This window comes from Salvia hispanica, chromosome 6, assembly GCF_023119035.1.
Source record: "Salvia hispanica cultivar TCC Black 2014 chromosome 6, UniMelb_Shisp_WGS_1.0, whole genome shotgun sequence".
Classification (NCBI taxonomy): Eukaryota; Viridiplantae; Streptophyta; class Magnoliopsida; order Lamiales; family Lamiaceae; genus Salvia; species Salvia hispanica.
This window is the reverse complement of record NC_062970.1, coordinates 41,159,921-41,186,781: the sequence shown is the minus strand read 5'-3', so window position 1 is coordinate 41,186,781 and position 26,861 is coordinate 41,159,921. Positions and strand designations below refer to the sequence as shown.

At 33.8% G+C, this 26,861-nt stretch overlaps 4 protein-coding genes across 6 annotated transcripts; 1 reads left to right on the top strand and 3 right to left on the bottom strand.

The window, feature by feature from the left end:
- Positions 1 to 5,314: 5,314 nt before the first annotated feature.
- On the bottom strand, positions 5,315 to 5,902 carry LOC125192693. The gene is made up of 2 exons (XM_048090321.1): positions 5,850 to 5,902; positions 5,315 to 5,717 (listed from the first exon to the last, which is right to left on the bottom strand). Exons 1-2 carry the CDS (start codon positions 5,876 to 5,878, stop codon positions 5,315 to 5,317), a joined length of 432 nt encoding a protein of 143 aa, XP_047946278.1. The 5' UTR covers positions 5,879 to 5,902.
- Positions 5,903 to 13,063: 7,161 nt separating this feature from the next.
- LOC125194505 (serine/threonine-protein phosphatase PP1 isozyme 3-like) lies at positions 13,064 to 15,925 on the bottom strand. Of its 3 annotated transcripts, XM_048092759.1 has the most exons (5): positions 15,509 to 15,924; positions 14,216 to 14,422; positions 13,863 to 14,122; positions 13,558 to 13,782; positions 13,064 to 13,278 (listed from the first exon to the last, which is right to left on the bottom strand). In XM_048092759.1, the coding sequence occupies exons 1-5, from the start codon at positions 15,681 to 15,683 to the stop codon at positions 13,252 to 13,254; spliced, it is 894 nt and encodes a 297-aa protein (XP_047948716.1). In that variant the 5' UTR covers positions 15,684 to 15,924; the 3' UTR covers positions 13,064 to 13,251. The 3 variants fall into 3 exon arrangements, with proteins under 3 accessions (XP_047948716.1, XP_047948715.1, XP_047948717.1); XM_048092758.1 differs by having other exon boundaries at positions 13,863 to 14,422; positions 15,509 to 15,925; XM_048092760.1 differs by lacking the exon at positions 14,216 to 14,422 and having other exon boundaries at positions 15,509 to 15,921.
- Positions 15,926 to 17,135: 1,210 nt separating this feature from the next.
- On the bottom strand, positions 17,136 to 20,234 carry LOC125194504 (serine/threonine-protein phosphatase PP1-like). The gene is made up of 4 exons (XM_048092757.1): positions 19,906 to 20,234; positions 17,977 to 18,536; positions 17,676 to 17,897; positions 17,136 to 17,482 (listed from the first exon to the last, which is right to left on the bottom strand). The coding sequence occupies exons 1-4, from the start codon at positions 20,087 to 20,089 to the stop codon at positions 17,456 to 17,458; spliced, it is 993 nt and encodes a 330-aa protein (XP_047948714.1). The 5' UTR covers positions 20,090 to 20,234; the 3' UTR covers positions 17,136 to 17,455.
- Positions 20,235 to 20,696: 462 nt separating this feature from the next.
- On the top strand, positions 20,697 to 23,059 carry LOC125194506 (activating signal cointegrator 1). Its single transcript, XM_048092761.1, has 6 exons — positions 20,697 to 20,964; positions 21,815 to 21,958; positions 22,117 to 22,184; positions 22,313 to 22,363; positions 22,452 to 22,511; positions 22,598 to 23,059. Exons 1-6 carry the CDS (start codon positions 20,835 to 20,837, stop codon positions 22,958 to 22,960), a joined length of 816 nt encoding a protein of 271 aa, XP_047948718.1. The 5' UTR covers positions 20,697 to 20,834; the 3' UTR covers positions 22,961 to 23,059.
- Positions 23,060 to 26,861: the final 3,802 nt, after the last annotated feature.

Sequence of the window (26,861 nt, the reverse complement as noted above, 5' to 3'; positions counted from 1 at the left end):
TCTCTATTCAAATACGCCTTATTGCGTTCCATTTGACTTATTTGAGAGACTATTTCAGCTCAAATTACATGCCTTTTCCGCATATATTGATCCATGGTCTATTTTAATTCTAATAAATGGTGGATAACAGTAATTTTACAATTCAAAGAATTTATCCATGTCATTAGCGTGGACAATCAATTTTCATCCATATCCTTTTGTTTCCCAATCCTTGCATATTTTTTGCACAACAATGAAACAAAATCATCAATAACCAAAAGGTATTTCTTGAAGGAGACATTAGTAACTTGATTTGATGAGGTTGTAATTTTCAACAATTAGCCTTGAGACACACAACACAACATGCAACAACACAAGAGAACGGGGCAGGCTCGTTGACTATGAATACGTCTCAGCCGTCGGTTCCAACAGCCGCCAAGGCTGACACCTAACTACCCTACATGCTACAAGAACACGAAGCTCCATATCGGAGAAGAGAAAATGAATGATGGAAGCTGCAACTGTTTCATAGAATTATAGTAGTAATAAACCCGATATCTTATTGATTATTCAGTATTGAAGTATCATATATTTTCCTTAGTTATGATTTAATAGGCTATTTTTGAAAGTCACGAGATAGACAAGAATTTAACTAAATTTTGTGTTTTTTTATTGGCTATTCACCTTTTATTAAAACATAAATTTTAATTTTTATTAATACTTTTAAATTATAATTTTATCTTCTTTTTAATTTATTGTCGAGATCAAAATTATTTATTCAATAATCCGTGTTGTTATTGGCTTCAGAGTAATCTGCATGGAAATAGAAAACAAAATATGGGGAGAAAGATAATCTAATTTTCTAAATATGATTAGAATCCTGTCCCATCTACAATTTGTAATTTCAAATTTGCTTTATTCAAATTGTCAAATTGTTGGTTGGATACAAATGTGTTTATCTTTTAGTAAATACAAATACATACTCCCTCTGTTCTACAAAGTTATAGGAGTACATTTTGCTTTTTAAGATGTCCCATCCCAAACTAACACATTTGTTAAAATATAAATATTTATCTCTACCTTTTCTTTTCGAATTTGAAGGATTTTCTCGAAAATTACAAACTTAAGATATGATATTGGATAAGGTTAACTTAGGATATGATATTGGATAAGGTTTCTAAAATGACCCCATTATTGCTGTCTATTTTAGTTTTGATACTATTATATCCTAGCGAACAATATGAAAAACATTTTTTTTAAAAACTTTCATCTATCCCTAATTAAATACACATTATGTTTAATTGGGTCTTAATTAGTCTTTGGAAGTTATGTCTATTTTAGTTTTGATACTATTATATCCTAGCGAACAATATGAAAAACATTTTTTTTAAAAACTTTCATCTATCCCTAATTAAATACACATTATGTTTAATTGGGTCTTAATTAGTCTTTGGAAGTTATGTGTATATACTGTGTATATAAGTGTACATACGTTAATGATTTTTTTGGAGGAGTTTTATAAGAAAATCGTGAATGTATAGTAAGACAAGTTAATGATTTTTTTGGAGGAGTTTTATAAGAAAATCGTGAATGTATAGTAAGACAAGTTAATGATTTTTTTGGAGGAGTTTTATAAGAAAATCGTGAATGTATAGTAAGACAAATCAATGTAAAAATCAAAAGGAATAAAAGTGGAGGATTCTTCTTTTGTATGATACGAGAATCTATAATGCATAGTCTCCTCTAAAATTGGATTCACACCATTTTTTACCCTAAGAAACAACACACAAAACGTGTCTTCACTAACACTATTTCACTGTACGTACATACATGAATATCACATCAATTTATTATTTTTAAATATAATTAAACAAAAGTAGTTACATACAAGTCACATTTTAATTAAAGATGAAATTCATTAAAATTTAATTAAGAATAACAAAATTAAAATGTAATGCCCTGCTTTTTTTCTCTCCTTCATTTTTAATTTATCCTCAATAGAATGTCAAAAGTTTAGTCGAATCGAATGTAATCGAAGGATCCAAATTCATTTTTTACGTTTTAGGTACCCGAATAAGCAATTGAAGTTTCAGAAAGGAAAAATAAAAAAACTATTTGGTCTGAAGAAGCAGTTGGTCTCCTCATTTTGGAATTGGGCTAATTCTTTTGTTTTTGAGTCTTTATTAATGTTTGGGCCGAATTAATTTAATGGTTGGGCTGGTCTTACCCTCTTAAGATGGAGATGAATGGATAGAGACAATTAAATTAATATTCCATTATTAATGGTTTATAATCGGTTTAATGTAATTATTTTAATTTTCAAAGGTGTTTTAAATGCACATATTGCCATGATCCTTTAATTTGCTTCGTCCCTTTCCTCCTCCCTCCAAAAATTACCACCGCCTAGCTCTTTGATTTGATATCATCCACCCTCACCCATACATCGTCCCAGAAACTAATTTTAACTTGCAACTTTTCATTCATATATGATCGTATGCTTTGTTAAAATTTCATTCATTTTGGAGTTCGATTGATGCCTTAAAACCGTGCATGAAAAAACTTGGAAATTGCTGTCAATTTGGTGATTTTTGAAGCATGTTTCTATACTTTGCCTTGGTTTTCTGTCGCATGTGTGCGTTTTTTTTCCTAATCGTTTTCAGTACTTTTAAGTATGTATGGGATTGGCATGGTATTATAATCGTTTGGGGCATAAAATTGGTTGTGTAAATCCTTGGTCAGATTTTTGTAGTTCATTTTAAAAACATGCTTTGTAGCTATTCTTCTTCACGCGATTTTTGTTGTGATCGTTTAAAGAATGCCGAATCTCAAATAAAAGAAGACCGAACCACATTATTATATGGAGTACTGCAACTCATAAGAATTTCCATATATCTTTGGCAATTTGAGTGGATGTATTTAAAATTTTATCCTAAAAACTATATTGTTTTTCAATAGCTGATTAGAAATAGTGATGGGAAATTAAATATGGGTTACTATTATTTAATCCTAACTTTTTTAGTTGCTCAAGAAATGTAATTACTTGATGTGAAAGTATATAGTAGTGGGATTTTGCCATGATGAAGCCTAATTATATTAGCACACTTGTTTCATAAGATTGTTATATATATGCCCACCAAAAATTCATATTCTCATAAACACCCAAATTCATTTAAAATAAAATTAAAGGAGATAGATCAATTTAGAAGAACAGAAAATGAATGATCAAGTGATTCAAGTCCCCATCCAACAACTTTTAATCTTATCTTTTATATTACTAGTAGGTATGAAAATCCATGCTCTTTGTTTAAAAATTTCAAGCATTCATATAGTTTTGATAAAAGATGAAATTAATATGCCTCAAATTCAAAATAATCCAAAAACATTTTTTATTAACTCTTCTAAACTTTAAATCCCAATAATCAATTATTGTAAGAAAAATATTTACATATGCACAAGTTATCCTAAATTCATGAAATTATTAAACAAAGACATATAACAATAATAACTACAAGGATAGAGTGCTTATTTAGGGGGTGTTCGGTTGGCAAGACTAAATCCCATGATTAAATATGTATTATGTTTGGTTCATAAGATTGACCCTCTCAACTTAATCCTAGATGGATAATCTCATAATAATAGTCATAGCCTCCTCCCTCCAACTAAAATAATCTCACAGCTTAATCCTAGATGAATAGTCTCATAATTATTAGTCATGACAACCGAACACCACCTTACTATATTGTTTGGTTCAACCGCAAAGCATCATTTTTTTTATTAATCTGGGTGATCTGACGCCCGATTTATCATCATCCATACATTTTCATAATTATACCTGAGCATAATATCCACAAAATCTTATAGAAGCCTTGCGATTTGATTGTAATTTCATGTATTACTACATGATTTGGGACCATTTGGCTGTCCATATTTCCTTTCTGATTTTCGTTTTAAGTCAATTTTCCTTTTTCATCTGCAATCAATTACTTCATCCGTTCATCCGTTCCAAAAAGATTGTCTCACTTTAACCGGACACAGATTTTAAGAAGTGTAATGAAAAATGATATTATTAGTTTTGTACTAAAATATGAGTAGAAATGAGTAGAAAGTGAGTTGAAAAAGTTAGTGGAATATAGGGGTGGCGAAACGAGTTATCCGTGGGTACCCGCACCCGACAAGTCGGGTACCCGTACCCGATTTAGCAAAATTTGTTGTCCCAATACCTGCCCCGTGACATACCGGGATTACCCGATACCCGTGTCGGGTATCTCGTACCCGACATTGCGGATACCCTTACCCGACCCTAAATCCTAATAAAAAATTTGAAAACCATAATAACCATCAATGGTCCTTAATTTACTTTATTAATATCGATGGTAAACGTTGAATAGATTGAGAATAAAAGTGAGGGGACACTCTATAGCTAGTTCCGGTGAGTTTTCAATTGTATGTTCGTTGGAATATGAAAATGTTTTAAAAGAACTCTTAGATTATACTATAAAGTACTTCCACTACTCCGCCTTAATAAAGACATTTTATTTTCTTCACTCATTTTGGAAATATAATAATATAAATATTCCTCTCTATATTATTATTTCTCTTATTTTATTTTTTCTCTGTTCTAAATATTTATTTTTAATTTTTCAAAATGAGTGCGTATATGGCTACTATTATTTAACTATTTACTTTTTTTCATCCACTTTAACTATTTGAAGCACCTCTATTAATATGGAAAGGATGGAGTATTAAAAGATGGAATATGACCAATACTAATAATCACGGGTATTATCGGGACTAACGGGTATACCCACGCGGGTAGCGGGTATACCCGCTACCCGCAAAATTCTAAAACACACTACCCGATCCCGCCCCGTTTCGTCGGGTAGCGGGTACCCAATACCCGGCAGGTAACGGGTTGAGATGGGAATTACCCATTAGCCGCTACCCATTTTGCCACCTCTAGTGGAATATGAGTCCTACTTTAATATATTAGTTTTATAATAAAATATGAGTTGAAATGAGTTAGTAGAATATGAGGTCCACTACCAAAAATGGTAAAAATTAAAAGATGAAATAAAATAAATTTTGTGGGACGGACGAAAATGAAAAAAATGAAACAATCTTTATAGAACACATAGAGTAATTTATATGGAAGTATGTTTTTATTTGTCAGAGAATTACTAATTACGGACATATACATACCATAGTTAACAAAGTTAAAAGAAAGGTAAATTATGTGACAGAAAAAATACACCTTGAATAATGGGAAGTCATTAAAAGTAAATATGAAAATTTATTATATTTTTAGGATTTACTCATCATTTCGTTTCTTGTATAACTAGTCAAACCAAATAAGAATTTCGTACCCTTGTTGATATTTTCCCTCACCATATATAATAAATGTAAATTCATTACGATCCACTGCCCGATTATAACTAGTGCCTTTCAACTGTTTCCTCAATTCATCAACCTGTCCTAATATAATATCTTCAATAATTTCCCCATCGATCCTTCGAACTGCTGCATATTTATATTTAGGTAGTTCCACTTGCTTAATTTTGGATTTCAAAGGTTTAGGAAGACCACCATTTTGATACTTATTAGGTACGTAAAAATAGACTTTGTAAGTAGACTTTAAGGCAGTAGAATTTGAAACATCCATCAACAGTACTGCGCCAGGATCATAATGATCAAAAATTAGAACTCCTTGGTCATTACCCCGAGCATAGTACTCGAATAAACTGCAAACATAACACAGCTAATAAGAAAAACTTAAAGAATTGAACTGAATTTGTTATCACTTAATTTGAGTGTGAATTTCTTATCGCTCATAGAAAGTAAAAAAAAAATAGTTGACATTGTAAAAAACTTACATCGATTGACCTACTGCAAAGCCACCCATGAATGAAGGTCCTTGGATGCTCGGACCAGTTACCCATAAAGATTGACTGTAATTTCTTATTTCAAATTCTTTTTCACTGTGAATAATATTAAATGTTGGACAATCAACTTTTTTGCACTGCACTGGAGGACCATCTCCACCGTATCCCCTGGCTTTAAGACCCTTGCATTCTTGCACGTCGATGCAAGAAAAAATAACTAATAGACAAAGTATCTTTCTTGAAAAAGGCATTGGAATAACTTGATTTGATAATGTTTTTTCTCTACTCGATTTGAGGGGTGTATATATCACAAAAAAAATTAATCGTCATTAATTAGTCATTACTCTTGTAATAAAGCATTGTGTTGCGTTACTAGAGTTGGAGTTAGAAAATCACTAAGTACGATTAAATGCAATTGAGATTTTTTTACTCTTTCGTTCAACTCATAGTTGAGTTATTCTTTTCCGTTCTGAAAAGTTCGTTCATAGTTGAGTCATTTCTGCATATAAGTACTAATAATAAACATTTTTCTCACTCTTACTTTATATTTTCTTACTTTATACATTTTCTATTTTATTCACTTTCTATTTTATTTCATATCGTACTTTATTCACTTTCTCAAACCCCGTGTCAAAAACCGCCTCAATTATGAGGGAACGAAGAGAATATGATTTACGATTGATTCTTAAATGTGTGCCATTTATGCATCGTTAAAATTGAAAAATAAAATTATTATTAGTAATTAGTTTAGGATTTTAATTTATTAGTTGATATTTTGTGAATATATATTTTAATATTTCCTCATTATATATAAGGCCTTTCATTGTATCAGCATGGGTTCCCCGGGATGTTAGGCAGCATAGATTGTATGCATTGGGAGTGGAAGAACTGTCCGACTGCCTGGAAGGGGCCTACACGACCGGCTACAAGGGAAAGAATCCCACGATGATCCTCGAGGCCGTAGCTGATTACCGGCTGTGGATCCGGCATGCGTATTTTGGGGTAGCCGGGTCGAACAACGACCTCAACGTCCTCAACTCGTCGCCCCTCTTCAACGAGAAGTGTCAGGGCATCGGTCCGGCCATCTCATTTGTGGCCAACGGCAACCGGCATGATATGGGCTACTACTTGGCGGATGGGATATACCCTAGGTGGCCTGTCTTTGTGAAGATGATTCGGCACGCAAGTGATGACAAGAAGTCCTACTTTGTGGAACGACATGAGTCGGCGCGCATTTGGTTTGCTCTAGTCTCGATGGGCAGCAATCAAGGTCCAACGCGTTTGTGGGATGTCGGCTGCATTGGTGATATAATGTACGCCTGCATTATCTTGCACAACATGATCGTCGAAGACGAAGGCGTACAACTGACTAATTGGGCCAATGACGATGATGCCGGTCCAAGCCACGGAACGGCCACCGCTAGCGTACGACGTGGGGTACCTCACGATGAAGCCAACCGCCTCCAGGCACATGCAGACATGCGCCAAGTGAATGCTCATATTCAACTCCAAAAGGATATAATTGAAGAGTTGTGGGCACGGAAGACTGCACGACAATAGTTTTTTACTTTGTTATGTAGTTTTTTTTTTTTTTTAAATGAATGTACTTTTTTTTAAATGAAATGAATGAATTTTCCCGTATATGTCTCCTAAATTTAATTCCGTAATTTAATCGTAAATTTTATTCCGTAAATGTAGTTGTTTTTGAATTATTTTTATTGCGGCTAGCCTAAGGCTAGCCTATTTGAGTAAAATGATGATGTGGCAGGTAGATTTTTAGTGCTGATGACGTGGCAGGGAAAGAGAGTGACTAGCCTATGGCTAGCCTATTGCTATTGGAGATGCTCTTACAGAGCGTTTTTCTCATCTTCTTTAATGATTTCTCCGTATTTTGCTTCTCCATTTTTTACAAAAATAATTATTAATGGTTTCATTTATTTATTTATTTATTTTATTTTTTTTGGTAAAGATTAATGGTTTCATTTTGATTGTGTTTATTTTATTTTTGGGATAGAAAAAGTGAATAAGGTAGTTTTTGAAAATTATGTTAGTGAGTAATAAGAGAAAATATCATGGTAAAGTATAAGATTCAAACTTAAATTTCCTTCTAACCGACGATGAATTTATTCAATCACCAAACAAGAAAATTAGCAATAGGAGTCTTATAACTTAATTAGTTAACGAATCCCACTAAACATATGGATAATTGAAGTAGGTTTTGAAAACTTAAAATTGAATAGTAGTGACAAAATATATTTAGAGAGGTTCTTGTACAAATATACTTTATTTTATCAAATCTTTTACAATTTTTTGCTTTATTTGATTATTGTATAAATGTATTTTGTTTTATTTGGTTCTTTTATAATTTTTTATTTTATTAGACCCTTATTCTAATGCATTTTCATTTATGAGGTTTTATATTATTAATTTGGTTGGATTTGTATTTAACGACGTACAACTTAATTAACTTTTTATGTGTTATTTATTTTTCTTATTTATGTAAAAGTAATTTAGTTGCTATATTGTCAAAAATCATTGAAAAAATAAAAAAATTATATGTTGATGATGAGCAATATCATAAAATTTTAATTGTCAATGATTCTTGAGTCGATATTATAATTGAATTAATTTTCTAAAAAATGTAATGTCCTTCCCCCTTAATTTTAAGTTATTTTCGACGGAACGTCAAACGTTTAGCCTAATGTTATCAAAGCACCCTAAGTTCATTTCACGTTTTAGGTACCCGGATTATTAATTGAAGTTCCAGAAAGGAAAATTCAAAATTCTAGTTGGTGTGGATTGATCGATAGAGTGAGGAAGAAGAAGTTGGTCCTCTCATTTTGGAATTAGGCTAATTCTTTTGTTTTTGGGTTTTTATGGGCCGAGTTAATTTAATGGTTGGGTGGTCTTATCCTTTTAATTAAGTTGGAGATGAATGGTTAGAGACAGTTAAATTAATATATTATTATTGGTTTATATTCGGTTAAATGCAAATATTTTAATTCAAAGATCGTTTAAATCATTAAATGCGTATATTGTAATATTATGAGCTACGTGAATTAGTTTTACCTCCAAAAATATGCGATTTTATCCAATAGTATGAAAAAAAAAAAATAGTTATAATATTTTTGGGTCCAATTTATATATTTGAGTATTTTTTATTAAAGAGTATTTTTGTTTTACAAAATGCTTTTTAGCAAAAGAAAAATGAAAGCTATAATTTTGTCATACACATTGTGATAATCAGCGGCGGAACCAGCATAGGCCAAGCCACCGCGCCAACGGGGGCTTGGCCGGCGCCGGACCCTATAACCCCGCCGTGGCCGCCCCACTCCGCCCTAGGAAGTTTGAATCTGGAATTCTGAAAAGAAAAGTTCGGAGGTAGAAGACAGGGGGATAAGAAAGGATTTTTAAAAATTAAGCTACGAACAAATAATAAAGGCTATAAAATTAGGTACCTATACACTATATCCTGCTATTCTATCGCTCCCTGTCTAGTGTCTAGAAAATATACTCCCTCGGTCCCCGATTAAGAGTCACACTTGTATTTCTGCACTCGTTTTGTTAAAATGATAATAAATAGTTAAAGTGGAAAAATGGTAAAGTAAGAGAAAGAATAATGTAAAGAAGACTCTTCTCTACCTTATTCTCTATCTTATTTTACTATTTATCGACTTTAACTATTTATTATTATTTTTACAAAATGAGTGCAGAAATGCAAGTATGACTATTAATCGGGATAGAGAGAGTATTTTTTTTCTATACTTTATGCTTGTACTCAATTCAGATTTCATTGAAAAACTTTTATTTGTCAATCTAACGTTAAAATCTAATTAACTATGTGCTAAATATGCACATTTTTAATTAATTAGATGATCTATCGTTGAGAGATGGTGAAATTTAATTAATTATGTTTACTAATTTTCGGTTGAATCTATTTTTTTTAATTACTGTATTTAGATGAGGCCTCAATACTAGATGAGGCCCTATTATATTTATGTATTCAATTAAAATTGCACATTTAAAAATTGTGTTAGTGAATTTAAATTTGTAAATTACTAATAAACTGTATTGATTTTGAAATGAGATATTTAGGGATTTTGATTGTGTTTAGTGATGATTTATGATTGTGTGAATTTGAGAATTATTATGATTTATAAATTGAAAAATACTCTCTCCGTCCCATTGAAGATGACTCACTTTTCCTTTTTGGTTTGTCCCAACCAAGATGACTCATTACTTAAAATGGAAACACCTTTATCTCTACTTTATTCCCTCTCTCTTACTTTACTCTCTCCTCTTAACACACAAAAATTAACTGCATAAAATCCCGTACCGCCCAAGGAAGGGGTCATCTTCCTTGGGACGGAGGGAGTATTATATAGGGATTTATATAAAAAATTTAATAGTGTACTTCCGCCTTCAATAAAAGTTAATTTTGATTTTGGCATAAGTTTTAAGAAATGTAAATGAAAGTGAGTTGAAAAGTTAATAGAATGTGAATCCAATTTTTATTTCTCATTTTATAATAAAATATGAGTGAAATGAGTTAGTGGAATATGTGGTCTATTTACCATCTATAGTAAGACAATTAAAGGGGAGACGAAAATGACAAAAATGGACAATTAACAGAAGACGAATGGAATAATTTTTTTTTAAAATTCAGCCCCGGCTTACTTAAATTTCTGGTTCCGCCACTGGTGATAATTCAAAGTTCGCCAACCCATCTACTTTTAGATACGATTCGCATCGAACTGGACCTTTTCTTGGGATTCCGAGCAAACCCGGATGTAGTCTTATACTCTATGAAACTAGATCAAGCATTCTTATTCCTTAGCTCGGACCACATGAGCCACGGTGTTTAATTAAAAAAATGCCTACTTGACCACCTTTTTCAAACATGCACCAAAAGTGTGTGACTGCCTCTGTTCGGGCCACATTTTTGGTCGTCTCGGGGAGTCTCAGCTAAAGACAATGAACACACTCTTGTAGCCATGTATATTTTGAACAATAACCAACTGACCCCGTGTCCTAAATCGAACTGAGCTAGCCACGGCGGCCATCTAAAGTAGGTAACTCAACCAGATTTTGGCTAAGTCCTTTATTCAAACAGTTATCATCCAAACTTGAGCCATGATATCTTGGACACCCGGTTCAACGGAACCAATCCGATTTTTTTTATTGTAACACTACACTTCAGCTTTCAACAGCCACCGGTCCCATGCCCTAACTCATCTGGACCGAGCCGCACCGAGCCTCCAAAGACCCCAACCTGACCAGTTACTTTTACCTAAATATTTTAACCTATAGACCTTTCAAACGCTCGTTTTTTGCTGACCTTTGACCAATCCCTAGCCCATCTTATCTGATTTATGCTAAAACGATCGAGATGTGAAAATTATATTCTCTCATTAAACACTCTATAATAATTCATGTTCTTTTGGAAGATGAAAATCTCATTCATTTTGGATTTATTTTGTCTTCGTTTTCGTCGCGTGCGTGGGTTGTTTTGCCGAATCGTCTTCATTACCTTGAAGTATGTATCGCATAGTATTATGATCTCGAATTGAATTAAATTTGAAACTCGTTTGGGGGGCATGAAAATTGGTTGTGAAACAGATTCTTGAAGTTCATTTCAAAACATGTTTTGTGGCAGTTTTTCGCGCGACTTTCCCGGCTCGTTTGAAATAATTTTCCTTTGAAACTTTGCAGATTTGTAGCTTGATAAACTAGCTACGTGTATACTATGATTTTAGATCTGAATTCTTGAAGGTTTGGTAGCTGTTTCAAGCCTTGGAAAACCCTTTCAAATTATGAAACCTTAAAGTAAAATATTGTACAAAGAAGTGAAAGAACAATGAGAAATGATTAAAAATAAGTTAAATGTATTAGAAGTAGAAAAGCTAAAAAAAGTCAAATATTATAATAATAATAATAATAATAATAATAATAATAATAATAATAATGCGTTATAGGGAATTAGTAGTTACAAAAATGAATCCATTACAGGATAATAAAGCTTAAAATCCGTTACAATAAAAATAAATGCTCAAAAATAAGATCAAAGAATTATTCCACTCTATATATATTATGCTCTGCCAGGACTCGAACCGGGATCTCAACACTGAACAAGTGTAATTTCACCGTTGTACCACCACTGATTTTTAAACTTAGGTACGTTAGCGGTTGCATCCTTTCTTCTTTTACATGTTATGACTTATGAGGTCATGTTTTTGGGTATGTTCTTCTTTTAAATTGTTGCCAAGGAAATTCTCCCATTTAATTTATATGTGGGACTTATTTAAAGGTATTTTGGGCTAAAATCATTACAAATCTTGGGCTTGCTTTTATTAACTTTTGTAATCATAGTTTCAAACAATTAAATCTTTCGATTTAACTAGACCTAAAAATGAAACTTTCGAATTCAATTAATACGAGAATAAGCGGAAACCTCTTAAGTGAGTCTTAGACGGGAGTAGGATGCATATGTTGGTAGGAACTAGGAAGATGCATGACATCGTGACAAAGGGATTTTCTTTTGTAGCCAAAAGGAATATATTCTTTTATCGAAATGGACAGTATTCAACTCATTTTGAGTACTCCGTGTATAGTCTTCGTGATTGTGGATGTGTTTTCCATCACGATTTGTATACGAGTGAATAGTGATGCAGTTTCATCAATTTCATATAAACGGTGTTGGAACTTAACGCACTCGCATAACCAATAAAAACGGGAATTAAGATGAATATCAGTTACTCGCCCTTACACACGGCCTTGTATGCAAGGAAAATTTGCCCGATGTCAAGTATGTAAGCGACAAAGGTGTCATTTGCCGATGGACCAAACAAGAAAGGAAAAAAAGGGGGTGTTGTAGGAATCGATGTATCCAAACGATAGAGTGGCTGCATTCTAGATGGATATAACACCCTATTTGCCCTGCCCCATGAGCCACTAGGAAAACTGGACAACCTCGTTGGCAGGATAATTGAGGGGTTCTATCCACCAAAAATGCAACCAGTATACCATTTGGATTCATCACACCGGCTTCACCTAGCCTTCATCAACAAGCTCCTACAAGTCCAAGAGGCTAGAAGTGTCTTCATTTTCTTTCACCAAAACTCAAAGTTCCGCCAGCTAAAAAAATTTAGGACCCTTGCTTGGTTTCGATTCATTCATGTCTATATTTGGTGTTTCTCATTCCTAAATGTCATAAAAGTATTTTTGATTTAAACTCCCAATATATTTGATGTTATATAACACATTAGATACAAGATATCACAACGATGCAAGTCTCCTAGGATGAAAAACTCCTAAGCTTACTTCTCCTCCTCCTCCTCTCCAAACAACGATCGATGCTCATCTTTGGTCACGAGCGCCAGTTTTCTTCATCTTCTCATCCCATCTTGCCTCCAAGAAATGACTGCAAATCATAAACAGTAGCTACATATTTAGTCCCATCCAAGGTGAATACAACAACACCATTTACAAACTAATTTTGGCTTACGACTCCATTCATCAGTAAAAGAGAATCAAGAATCACCAAAATATAAGAATTTTGACAAGTATATAATATCAAACTCTATACTTAAAAACAGCTGGTATTCTTAAATCCGTAATCACCTTATTCTTGCAACAAAGTAAAGTGAACGACCACAGAAATATGCATACAGGGTATGTATACAGCTGGGGTTGGGATTACCTTCGTTTTGATTTGAGGTGTTCCTGGCTTAGTGGTAGTAGTACTACTTCCGAATCCAAACTTGGGCTTCTTTTCTGCAGGCTTCAAGATTTGAAAGGAGCACATCAAGGTCTCATCCACGCTCATCATGGCGCCAGCGTTGTCGAATTCTCCACAGTAGTTTGGGGCTGAGAATATTGTCACGAGTTGTCTATCAGCAAAAAACTCATATCCATCTTCAACCACCTGCAAGAATATGAGGGCTTAGTTAGTTTTAAATTCCATAACTTCACAATGCACTCAACAAGAACAAGTATAGATCAAACCTGGTGGGCACGGCAAATAAGGTCAAGATCGTGTTTTTGAAGAAATTCCGTCACCTTATCTGGACCAAAAGTATATGAGACTCCCCTATCATTCATTCCCCATCCTTTGACGTCTTTGCTGGGGTCAGACCATAGTAAATCGCACAGTAAGCCGGTTTCAGGAACATCAGTCGGGCGCTGTAGATTTCTAATTTGATTTAAATCGTGCAGATCCGGGGAGAGTCCTCCGTGCATGCACAATATCTTCTCGTCAATTAAAGCTGCAACAGGTAGACAGTTGAAACAGTCTGTGAAAACTTTCCATAGTCTTACGTTAAACCGTCTTTTGCATTCATCATAGAATCCATATATACGATTGACTGATGCACATTCGTGGTTTCCCCGCAGTAAGAAGAAGTTTTCAGGATATTTTATCTTGTAGGCGAGTAAAAGACAGATTGTTTCCAGGCTTTGCTTCCCACGATCCACATAATCCCCCAAGAATAAGTAATTTGATTTTGGGGGCAATCCACCATATTCGAAAAGTCTAAGAAGATCTGAATATTGGCCATGAATATCCCCTGCCGAATAATTGATTCACATGAGGAAAGGTTAAGAATGGAATATGATGAAACAATAACAAGGAAGAATGAACTAATAGTGATTTATGCCAGTCCCAGAGACATGTAACATGCAGAACAATGCAGAAATTTCAAATTTCAAATATGTATATGCAGAACTTCGAAATTCAAGCATTCCACTTGAATTCAGTCTAAGAAATAAAATACTACATCTGGTTTTCTGAAAAGTTTCTTCAACCAAGAGGACCAAACAATTTTGATCAACTAAACGTTATGTATAATATATAATTCAACTAATCACTTTTCCAAAGAAATTCCCATAACAGCAAAAGAATCTCAAAAGCTACATGCGGTAATAGGATCGATTATACGTGATAAAGATTAAACGGGTCATGCCATCTGTCATAAGAAAAATCTGTAAATATCTTCTCCTACGTAATTGTAGAAGAAATCTCTGATGATGGTTTGAATATGTTTCCAGTTCCCAATAGCAAAGATAGTACAGCTACAATCGTCTATGTAAATTACTACACTATAATTTTTTAGATTATTTGCCCAATGCCTAGCACAGTAAAAAGATATGAAGTTGACTGATAAGGAATGCTTAAAAAGGTAACTAGTACAACAAGCTGTCCACCTCCATAATAGCATGCTTGAAGCTAAGTCTAAATCAAACTAAGCATACTACACCCCAGAATTTGGAGCTACGGTTTAACTCATTTGAACTTTTCACTACTACCATTTTCTTGTTTCACATCAAAGTTTAGCAGCACACTTCCTTATCTGTGTCATAAAACTCCTTAATGCAAACAATTTGTTCAAAATCATTTTAGGGTTTGAATGCATATGCATTTCTCACTTCAATTAGCATGTAAATAGACCAATTTAATCGAAACACTCAGCCTAAAATGAATTCTGTGCGCATGATGATGCAAGTATCACAAAGCCTATTGGAGTCAACCCACACATGAAAACAACAGAAAATCTCCAACAAAATCGAAATCAAACAAAACCCTAATAAAATCGATCAACACCAAAACAAACATTTCCCAACTAAAAAAAATGCAACTTTGAAGAAAATCATACCACAAATCTTAATTGGAGCTTCAAGGTCGAGAAGATTAGGCTGGTGCATAAAAATTTCTTTGGACTGCAAGCAGAGGCGTCTGATCTCCGACTCCGAGAGCTGCACCTGCTTTCCCGGCCTCCCTTTTACCTCAAGCAGCCGGTTTATTATATCATCGAGTGAAGCTGAATCCATCTAATTCCCTTCTTGTTCAGCAAAATTCCCTCATACAAATGAAGAGCCGAGTGAATTGGGCGAGAGGGAGAAGAATAAAGTGGGCGTGCGTGTTGCTGGAGCGTTTTGAATGGAAGAATTTAGCTTTAAACCTTTTCTCTACTGGGTGTGGCTTCTTGTTATCATTATCCTCTTTTCAGTTTTGAAATCCCCCCTTTTTCGTTTGCGTTTTTTGTGAGACACTTTTTTAGAAGAGTCGAGAATTTTCACTTTGTTCATCACAGCAATTAAAGAATTTCGTTGTATATATAGTTAATGTTTTTTTCCTCAAGTAGTACTACAAAATAAGAAAAGAATTTTCATTTATTCTCCACCTTTATGTAGAAAATGCGTTGCTGAAATGAAACCGAATTTGATAGTTTCCACTTCAAGAATGCATACAATTTAATTCAAAGGATTTAATATAGTAGTATTTTTTTTCATTCACTATTTTCTTGTATATTGAATTAGTTGAGTTGATTGTTTTTTTATTTGTTGAGTTGGCTTGCTGCGTTTGCAAATATACCAATCAATCGCTGTCAAAATTGTACTACAAAATTCATAGTATACGATGTTTAAGTATATTAATACTAGTATATGATTTATGAATATGTATTTTATATTTTGGTTGATTATACCCGTAACGTGTTATGATTCTTGAAGTCTACATTTCAACTTCAACTGAATACCGTGTCATGGTTGAATTATACATTTTTGATTGATTGTTTGTGAAGTTTTATGTCACGTTCTATTTAATTACTCTTTTTGCGTTTATTTGGTTCATGTATTATTATATTAGGTCTAATGTGATATTTAGATTAAAAATTATAAGCACATACTCCTACATTAGTATATTTAATTTAATAAATTCAAAATATTTTCTGTATCTTTACGGTTGCTATATCTCCACTTGTTCCTCTAATTTCATTTCAAGCTGACTCTATAATCTCATATGTATTCATTGATTTTTTCTTTTCAGATTGACTCCAAAACGATTTTTGAATAGTCGTTGAGATTTAGTCTTTGAGTTTTATTAGAAAAATATGCTTCCTTGATTTTCTGTACTAACATGGACAATCTTCGACTATTCGCCTTGTTTCAGAAACAAATTGTCAAAGCAAAGGGCCTTCCCCAAATTTTTGGATCAATCATTTCTACAAGGATCACCTTGAATCTTATTTAGTCTTAGATTTTACACGATTCAAAAACTAAATAAAGATATGAATTAGTAAAAATTCCCCTTAATCCATTGTACTAGTATATATTTTGGCATTTAGAAAGCCAAGTTATAGCTAATTCTAATCGATGAAGAAATCGTTTTCATTTACTCCTTAGTAGCTTAAATCCCATTGGCTTGCATCTTGAATATGAGAGAGAAGAGCATAAACAACAAATCTCACTCACTCTTTCCACTGTACACCAATTGCAAGAAAGTGAAGAAACTAAAAACAATCTCATAGCTAAAACCTAATAAGTAGATCACTATACACAATATACAGACTAAGGAAATCTTCAATGTAAAGGACCAAACAAAATGATTTACCTTTGCATTACTGATTGAAAGCATCCACGAGTTCAGAAAGTCTTTGGTGGATATCACACATTAGTCGAAGCTATTACAATTTTTCACAGTTTCTCCACGGAAGAGATCTTTTATATGCAACATTGACTTGTTTCCCTCAACAGTTCAGCGACGTCTGTGATCATTATTGTCGTCGATCAGAGTATTCTTGATCCCCCAAAGTTGGTTAAGGTCATCCTATTTTAGCACCAAGAAATGACTGCAATGATGCAAAATATACGTAGAGATTTAGGTTCTTTAAATTGTACGAAATAAGATGAACTACATGAAGTACGAAGATTGTGCCTATGACAAGGTAGAGTGACTGCCTAAAAAGAGAACGTTATTGTGCCTATGGGAAGTCCCTTAAGATGTCGGATTCTAAAGAGTCAAAGCTGTCATTAGGGGACTACCTTTGTTTTCATTAGAGGAGTTCCCAGCTTAGCTGTAGTAGTGCTCCCAAATCCAAATTTGGCCTTCTTTTCTGCAGGCCTTAAAATCTGAAACGAGCACATCAAAGACTCATCCACGCTCATTATCGCACCAGCATTGTCAAAATCTCCACAGTAATTTGGGGCCGAGAATATTGTCACAAGTTGTCTGTCAGCAAAGAACTCATATCCATCTTCGACCACCTAAAAATTGCCAGAGCCATTTAAACTAAGATTTGACAATGTGGACAAGGTAATTGACAGAACAACAGACAGTTCAAACCTGGTGGGCACGGCAGATAAGGTCAAGATCATGCTTTTCAAGAAATTCCTTGACCGTCTCGTGACCAAAAGTATACGACACTCCCCTATCGTTAATCCCCCACCCTCTGATATCTCTGCTAGGATCAGACCACAGCAAATCGCATAGCAAACCAGTTTCAGGGACGTCAGCAGGACGCTGTAAATTTCTGATTTGATCCAAAGTATTGAGATCCGGAGAGAGTCCTCCGTGCATACACAGTATCTTCCCATCAATTAGAGCCGCAACAGGTAGACAGTTGAAGCAATCTGTGAACACTTTCCATAGTTTTACATTAAACCGTCTCTTGCATTCATCGTAAAATCCATATATGCGGTTGACTGAAGCACATTCATGGTTGCCCCTCAGTAAGAAAAAATTCTCAGGGTACTTTATTTTGTAAGCAAACATGAGGCAGATTGTTTCCAGGCTTTGCTTCCCCCGATCCACATAATCACCCAGGAACAAGTAGTTTGATTCAGGGGGTGACCCACCATACTCGAAAAGTCTAAGAAGATCAGAATATTGGCCATGAATATCACCTGCCAAAGTTATGAATGAGAAAATGAAGAGCTAAGACTGGATTTTGGCAGTACTATACATAATCCACAGAAATTGGGTATGCAAGAGTGATGTGTGAGACCGTTAATTTCAAGTGTTCCACTACAAACTCAAACTTGGAACTGAAGAAGTAACAAAACCGAAAGAGCTTTTTCTTGAAGATCACTGTATGTCTTTTCAGCATAGGATCTTCAACTAAATAAGACCACATAATTTGGGAAGTAGTAATAGGATGCACGGTGGATACTTAAAAAAGACCGGGGTAATAGGCAGCTCGCACGTATACAGCTAAAAGACTGGCACATAGACTAAAAGGTGGGTGTTGCCTGTCATTAAGCATCTAATGTAGTGATTTTAAAGAAAATTGAAGAAGCATGTATCTCCTACTAATGCAGAAAAGATACTTAATCTCATGTGCCTTTTAGACCTCACTTGTCGTCCATACTAGAAATGCAAATGTTTCCGAGTTGCCACACAAGCACATAGCAAATAAGAAAATTCGACTTCTTTTAGCCTTTCAAGATTATAGAACATCCCATAGATTGTTGAGACTGATTCCATAATTATGGAGACCACTGATCATGAATATTGAATACATACAGCACTTGTAGAAGGCCATCCACAAGTTTTTTGGGTTAAAACAGAAAAGCTGTGAAGAAAACTGATGAAGAATGGAATGAAGCAAACAGCAACATCATATATTTTAAAAAACGGGGAAGACAAATCTGATGAGTGAGAATAACAGCACATTCAAACTCTCCAATTCTCATAGCCCCTTCCAAAATTGGCTTTGCAAACCAAGGTTCTAGTTTAGCTAAGCACACAACATCCTAGTTCGCATCATTATTCATAACCGCAGACCAATTTTGTTCTGAAACTATAACCACCCTAATCAAGACCACAAACCAAATATGCAACTCTGTATACTCAAACACCACTATTTAAGAAGTACACAGTAATTCCATAACAATAAAAGCAGACTCAAGTAAGATAGGAGTATTTGGCTGTCTAAGCTCCCAACACAAACAAACACCACGCTCACAAACAGTAATCACCATAAACTAAGTTCACTGCTAAAGCTTAAAACAGCAATGCTTTTCTTTCTTTAGTAGTAAAACTCTTCACGTATTCCATCCCTACACCAATAAAATCAATCATTCCCAAACTAGAGCTCAAAAGTCAACGCTGATCACAACTTTCACTACAAGTCAACCCACCACAAAAATACCCAAAATGAAACAAAACCCTAGCAAATCAATAGGACAGTAAATTCGATCAGCAGTAAACAACATTTCGTTTTAACCAAAATAAAGGAGTACACAAAAATCGAAACTTGGGAGAAAATCGGACCACAGATTTTAATGGGGGCTTCAAGCTCAAGAAGATTAGGCTGGTGGAGGAAAATCTCTTTGGAATGGAAACAGAGCTTTCTCATCTCCGACTCCGACAGCTGCACTTGCTTCCCAGGCCTCCCTTTGACCTCAAGCAATCGATTGATTATATCATCCAAAGCCGCTGAATCCATCTGATTCATCCCTTCTTCTTCGTTTAACCAAAACCCTGGTCGTGTGTGGATTGATTGTTTTGTTAGCAATTCTTTATAGTGTTGAAAATGGCGTCGCCACTCCCAGGAAGATGGCAGTCGGTAGATTCCAACCAATGAATTATTTTAAATTTTGATCAATCGAATTTGTAAATCCAAATAATGCCAAGGAAGGACGTTCAATAAAAAATTATGACGTGTATAAAAGTTATAGAGAATTAATGTTACCTAAAGTATGCTTGATTTTGAATTCAATAAAGATGTATACCAGTACTCTAATATTTTATTTTGTTATTTCAAATTCCTCAATATAATGCGAAACATATTTAAATAAATAAAAATGATAATATTTTATTGAAAACCTATTTGAAAATTATATACTCCATATTATATCACACGATTTCCATGGTATATTTGACCGGATCGATTCCGATCGAAATCCTCTTCTAAGTTTTTGACTATTGCTCTATGCTAAGATTTCATATAATAAAATAATTCTGATTATCGAATTTTGACAACAATAATACTAATAAAATAAATATAATAAATTGTAATCAATTCAATAATTTCAAGTAGTTTATGCTCGCAAACAAAGAAAGAACGAGTCCTTTTGCCAATCGGAATCATTGATTGTAAAAGGAAAAAAAACCATCACTTCATCTTCCAACTTGCAAACAACAGCTTCTCTCAAATCATTGAAGAAATCAGTGTCCAAATTCACTGAAAACTCGAAGATATGGCGAGCAGAAGAATGGAGTCGTCGAATTACAGAAACCCATGTATAACAATGCACCAACCGTGGGCGTCTCTGCTTGTGTATGGCATCAAACGGATTGAAGGCAGATCTTGGCCCTCTCCAATTCGAGGTAACAATTCAAATCCCTTTCAATTAATTCTTCTTTTTATCAAGTTTGAATTTGTGGGTACTAGCTGTTAGTTCATTATATGCTTCTTATAAAAAAATTTATTGTTGAGATTTGAATTTTGATAATTTTGGTTGTATTGCTTTGCATGATCGAGCAAAAGGAGACATTTTCAGTTGATTTCTAGCCTTTTGATGTTAGTTTTTGTGCCAATTGAGACTTTAAGAGTAAACTTTTTTATTTTTGAACAAGTTATAGTTGGACAAATTAAGTCTTTATGATTTTTGTGTAGTGAGATTAGTTAGGGTGCATAGCAATCAAGGTGGAAATTGTAATGAATTTATGGATATTGCTCGATTTGGGCTTTAGGACATTGCTTGGTTGAAAGACTAAGGAGTTCGATTTTCAATATGCCTCTGATCGACTTGAATGAAGAGAATTAGTGTTCGGTTTATGAATTTATCTGGAATCATGATGCATATGGAAGCTTCAATGAGTACTTTTCAGCTGATTTGACCTTAGATTAATTACATCAACCTATGTGTTTAGAGACAGAGAAGTTAGAAAAACTAGTGGCTTTTCGGGTGCAGCATTGGTTTAAGTTCCTTTGTGATCATTCGTGCAATCGGTCATTACTTTGATCATTAAGGTATATAGTCGTGTTTCTGTTAAGTTTCTACTCCGTTTTGATTTCCAAAGCCATTTTTTGTACACCTATGTGTCATGGAATCATGTGTATTCAAGTCCAATGGTTGTTGTTTTTACTTACATAGTGTCTATATTCAAATGTGATTGTTTGTACAATGGTTACAGTGGAGTCATGAATATCTTTGTCTTCTGTTTCTTTCCAAAGGACGGCTGTGGATTCATGCAGCGGGTAAGGTTCCCGAACCAGACACAGTCAAAGCTATGGAAGAGTTTTACAGGGAGATCTACAAACTGAATGGAGTAACAGATATCAAATTCCCTGAGCATTACCCGGTTTCCAGACTTCTCGGTAGCATATTAGATGCATTAGTGTAAATTAGTTTACGTCTAAATTTTTCTAATCCTAATCTATGTTTATATGATGTCAAATAAGTACCAAAACCTCTTCCTTTCTAGATGCTGAAAACCACTAGAAATCGTGTAACCATAAATTTCATTTTTCCATAGGCTGTGTTGACGTGGTAGGTTGCCTTACTTGTGAAGAGCTAGTAAATTGGGAAGCTATACCTGCATCGGTGATCACCAAAACTTCTTGTTCTTTTACTTACAATTACCTGCAATAACGGGATCATTGGTGTAAGTCCCTCTTGATGCATCAATGTATCTTATTTATGTTTATAAAGTTGGGATTTTGCTACTGCAGGTCAGAGTAGAAGGACAGACAGCTTTTTGCTGGCTCTGCGAGAAACCTCAGGTCTTCCATTGCACCCTATACTTTTTTGTCGATTGTTTTGGCTCTTAGTCTTATTTCTCAAGATAAGAATGCTGATTCATTCATGTAGAGATTGATCGTTCCATTTGAAATGCGTGGATTCCAGGGTGTTTATAATCTGGAAAAGAAGGTAGTTGTAGAAATCAACTCGAATTATTTCCTTTATGTTCTTCCATATTTATAGATCCCTCATATTTAATCTCGTTCTGCACGTAGATATATGAAGCCGCTGTAAGAGGTCTCTCTTCCGTCAAAGCACCACAACCAGTTACTTTCCCCCTTCCAGATCCACGAGACCGGTTCTCTCTGAAACCTGGTTCACTTGCTTCTTTTCCGAGTTGCACAAGTGCCTCAGCAGAGGAGAAACCTCCTAGCCTCGTTGCAGCAATTGCTGGCGCTAGAGCAGCTGCAACCCAATTCTCCAAGAACAATATCGCCGGAGCTCCTAAGATAGTCAGTATTGAAGGTAATGGGAAACCAATCTCTTCGAGAACAAGGGATAAATCTAAGGAATGGGTGCCGGTTCAACGAGCTGGTGGTGATACACCCGATAGCTCCTCTAGTAAAATTGGCTTATGATTAGTGGCGTGGTTGTTAAACGATGTGCTACCCTAGGTGTGTATTTTTATAGACACTCTCCGTGCATATCGAATTTAGTCATGTTTTTTTTTTTCCATATTTGTCCGTTCTTGAAAATTAGTAGTACTAATATCACTTCAACCATTTTTTCTCGTACATTATCAATTTTGCAACAAAATTCCTACGGCGTCGAGGATGGTGTGGTGGGAGCATACGAAGACCACGCCGGATGAATTAGCATCGGGACGGCTCCTTTGCGGATGATGGGGCAGTCGAGGAGATGCATGACATGGCGAGCTTGTGAGATGGGGACGATGGAGCTAGGCCTGTCAAAACGGGTGCCCACACCCAATTTTGCCATGATTCACCCACCCAAATCCGTATATCTCATAGTTAAAATTAAGATATTTGTGCACGGTGAAGTAAAAATTAAGCAGCATATTTTTTGTTTGCAACACAAAAAGGAAACATGGTAAAACATGCACAAATAAATGTAGTTGGTTAATAACAAAAAAATCAAGAGCAAATGCGAGCCCATATGGAACAGACTCATCAGTTTACCAGCCAATATAGGGTATTTTGCGGACAAGCCAATGAATTAAAATCATTTCTTATTAAAATAAAAAATGTGTTATTCCAGAAGAAGAGTTGGCAACATCGAAAATGTTGATTGTATTGCAATGACTTGAAATTTGCACGCATTGATTATATTGGAATGACTTGAAATTCGCACGGTTATAACATTACCTTTTATTTACATAATTAACTATCAATTATTGTTGGTTGATGGATTCATGGAGTGGAGTACGTGTATTACATGGTTTACAACTTTACATCGTATTCTTTAACGTAAAATACACAGCCCATAATAACTCCATCGTCTCCGGCCCAACCTCTTAAAATAAACCCGAGATCTATTACCATTTACCAAGCCCACTTATAAGCAATACTAGTACTCCCTATAAATTTCATTACTCCCTTATTTTTACTTCAGGTCTTCCATTACACCCTATACTTTTGTCCATTGTTTTGTATTTTCAGTTATTTTGAGTGTGTTTCTTAGTGTCATTTCACAAGAAAAGAATGCCGATTCATTCATGTAGAGATTGATCGTTCCATTTGAAATGTGCGGATTCCAGGGTGTTTATAATCTGAAAAAGAAGGTAGTTGTAGAAATCAACTCGAAATATTTTCTTTATGTTCTTCATATTTATAAGTGTGACATCTATTATGGGATAGATGGAGTACAATGAATTTTAATACGGAGTATTTGATTAATATTTAAAAACACACTAACACTTAATTAACAACAAACTGAAAACGTTGAGTGTTTTAGATCAACTTGAAATTCGCCCGTGCTAAATAGGCTAATCAATCAAAATCATCTTTTTGTAATGATGTAGTACTATGATGTGATGGAATCAAAAACCCAATTTAACTGGTGTTGAAACTAAAAAGAAGAATAATATTAAAATATTTAATCCTATATTATAATTTTTTTACAATTTTTACACGTGCACTTGTTGACAAATTGTAATGACCAAAGATTCAATAACTCTATATATATATTCTCAAATTCACACAAATCACAATCCAAATTTCTAACTATTGATATTCGAAATCAATAAATCAAATTATAATTCACAGATCTAAAACCAGTATTATAAATTTCTAAATATGCAATTCCAAATTAAATAATTGAAGAAATAAAGTACCAGCCTTATCTAATTAATTGAAAAACCAATTAGATTTAACTGAAAAATTAGTACATATATAATTAGTTTTTACTGTCTCTAAATAATCGAGTATCTATTCAATTGAAAAAATAGCATAAATTTAGTTGGAAAATTGGCGTGTACTTAGTTCTATTTAACAATGTTCCAAGTCACCGATCTTTTAATCCTTTTCATACTTTACCAATTATTTCATTATCAATCTTTTTATCATTCTCGAAAATTGGCATATATATATTCTATAGAATGGTTGGGATTCATTGTTGACTTTAGGGATTTATTTCGAGAGATTGGGCTTAATGATTCAAAGCCCAACTGGGATTATACAATGACGAGTTGATGACTAAACGCAATCCTAATCCGAGCTTAGGTTTATAATTATGTGAGCATTATCATCGTTGTTATTATTATTATGAATGATGTGGTTAATGATATAATCGATTATAGCATATAGTATTATTGAAATAGAAACAACAAATTATAAACGCTAATCATTTTTTTATATGAAATTTAATACTTGCATTAAACTTATATAAAAACACTTGTTTGTGAAATGCATTAAATTATTTATCTAAATGTTTATTACATTCATTCATGTATATTATTATTATTTGAATAATTAAATTATTCCTCACCTCAATTGCTTAATTCACCATTTAAAAATATCGTAAAGAAAGTAAAATGAATGGAATGACTGCAATGAGTGTTGGAATAATTGAATGAACAATTACTTAAAGCTCTCTATGATGATCAACCGAGAACGACGGAGAAGGAGCATAAACTATAAAGCGGAAGCGTACCTTGATCCATCTAGAATTGAACGGTGGAATTGCTTTTTGCTTTGCAGCGGCTATGGATCTTCCAAACGATCAGAGACATTCTTCGCAATAGTCTGCCGAGAGAATACAGAGATATCGAATGTTCTTCTGACGTCTGGGACCATAACCCTAGCTTATATTTATATTAAATATAAACCCCTTTATTTTCTATTCGGTCCCTCATCAAATAGAAAATCACTTTATGGTATCTACACTTATTTCCATAACAATTAAATACACTTTAGCCCAAACTTTAATCTTTATTGGATCACTTTAATTGGGCAATTGAAAGATAGCCATACACATTAAATTAGTCATGTGGAAGCCCAAATTTCTGACAATGAGGACCCATTTTTCCCCAGCAAGGTTTTTGAATAATATTGTACTAGTGATTACATGATTACAGTATTCAATACATTACTGAAATACGCTTCTTTGTTTTAATTTTTTGTTTTATTTGAAACATTCATATTTATAACACATCGTAAAGTTTGTAATATTTTAAGTCAATTTTAATTTCATGGAAAAGTACCAAAACTTGAAAAGAACAAAAATTTTATACCGCCTCTTTAAAAAATGGAATCAAACAAATGCCGAGAATTTATAAAAAAATGTTTCCATGTTATTTATGGTAGAATACTAGATATAGCTAGTACTATTTGTTGTTTCTCATGCATAATTAAATACGCAAAATAAAAATAAGTTCAATAATAGTAATCAATGAATATTTTTGGTAAGCACCGTATCTGTTATGTCTTTGATTATATGTATACGTTCTTCATTCGTATCGTTAATTGTTTCTATTTATGTAATAGTAATACATGTTGTGCATATATATATATATGACTTGATTAAATGTCTTATTATAATAATAATAATAATAATAATAATAATAATAATAATAATAATAATAATAATAATAATGTTTCTGAAACAATAACAACTAACATAAACTAATTAAGCTCAAATGACACAATCAACGACCCATTATTATGAGGGAAGTTTATATACATTCAAGAAAGGTATACAGATTAATTGGTGTATCAAATTGGAATTATCAATTATACACATTATATACATATACACGGCCTATCATAAAACATGTAGATATTTCAAATGCAATGTTTAATCTTAACACAAACCCATAATAAAATATCATACGATTATCCATAATTTCAACTCATTTTACACATCGCACGTGCTATTCGAAGCCATAAATACAATTCTTTGTTTAATGGGCAATGAAAAGGTCAAAGCAAAGATCGACGTGGGATAAAAAGAGACACCAGAGAGAAAAACTAGTAAGATGAGCCAAATATCAATAAATTTTAAAAACTAGTAATTTTCATT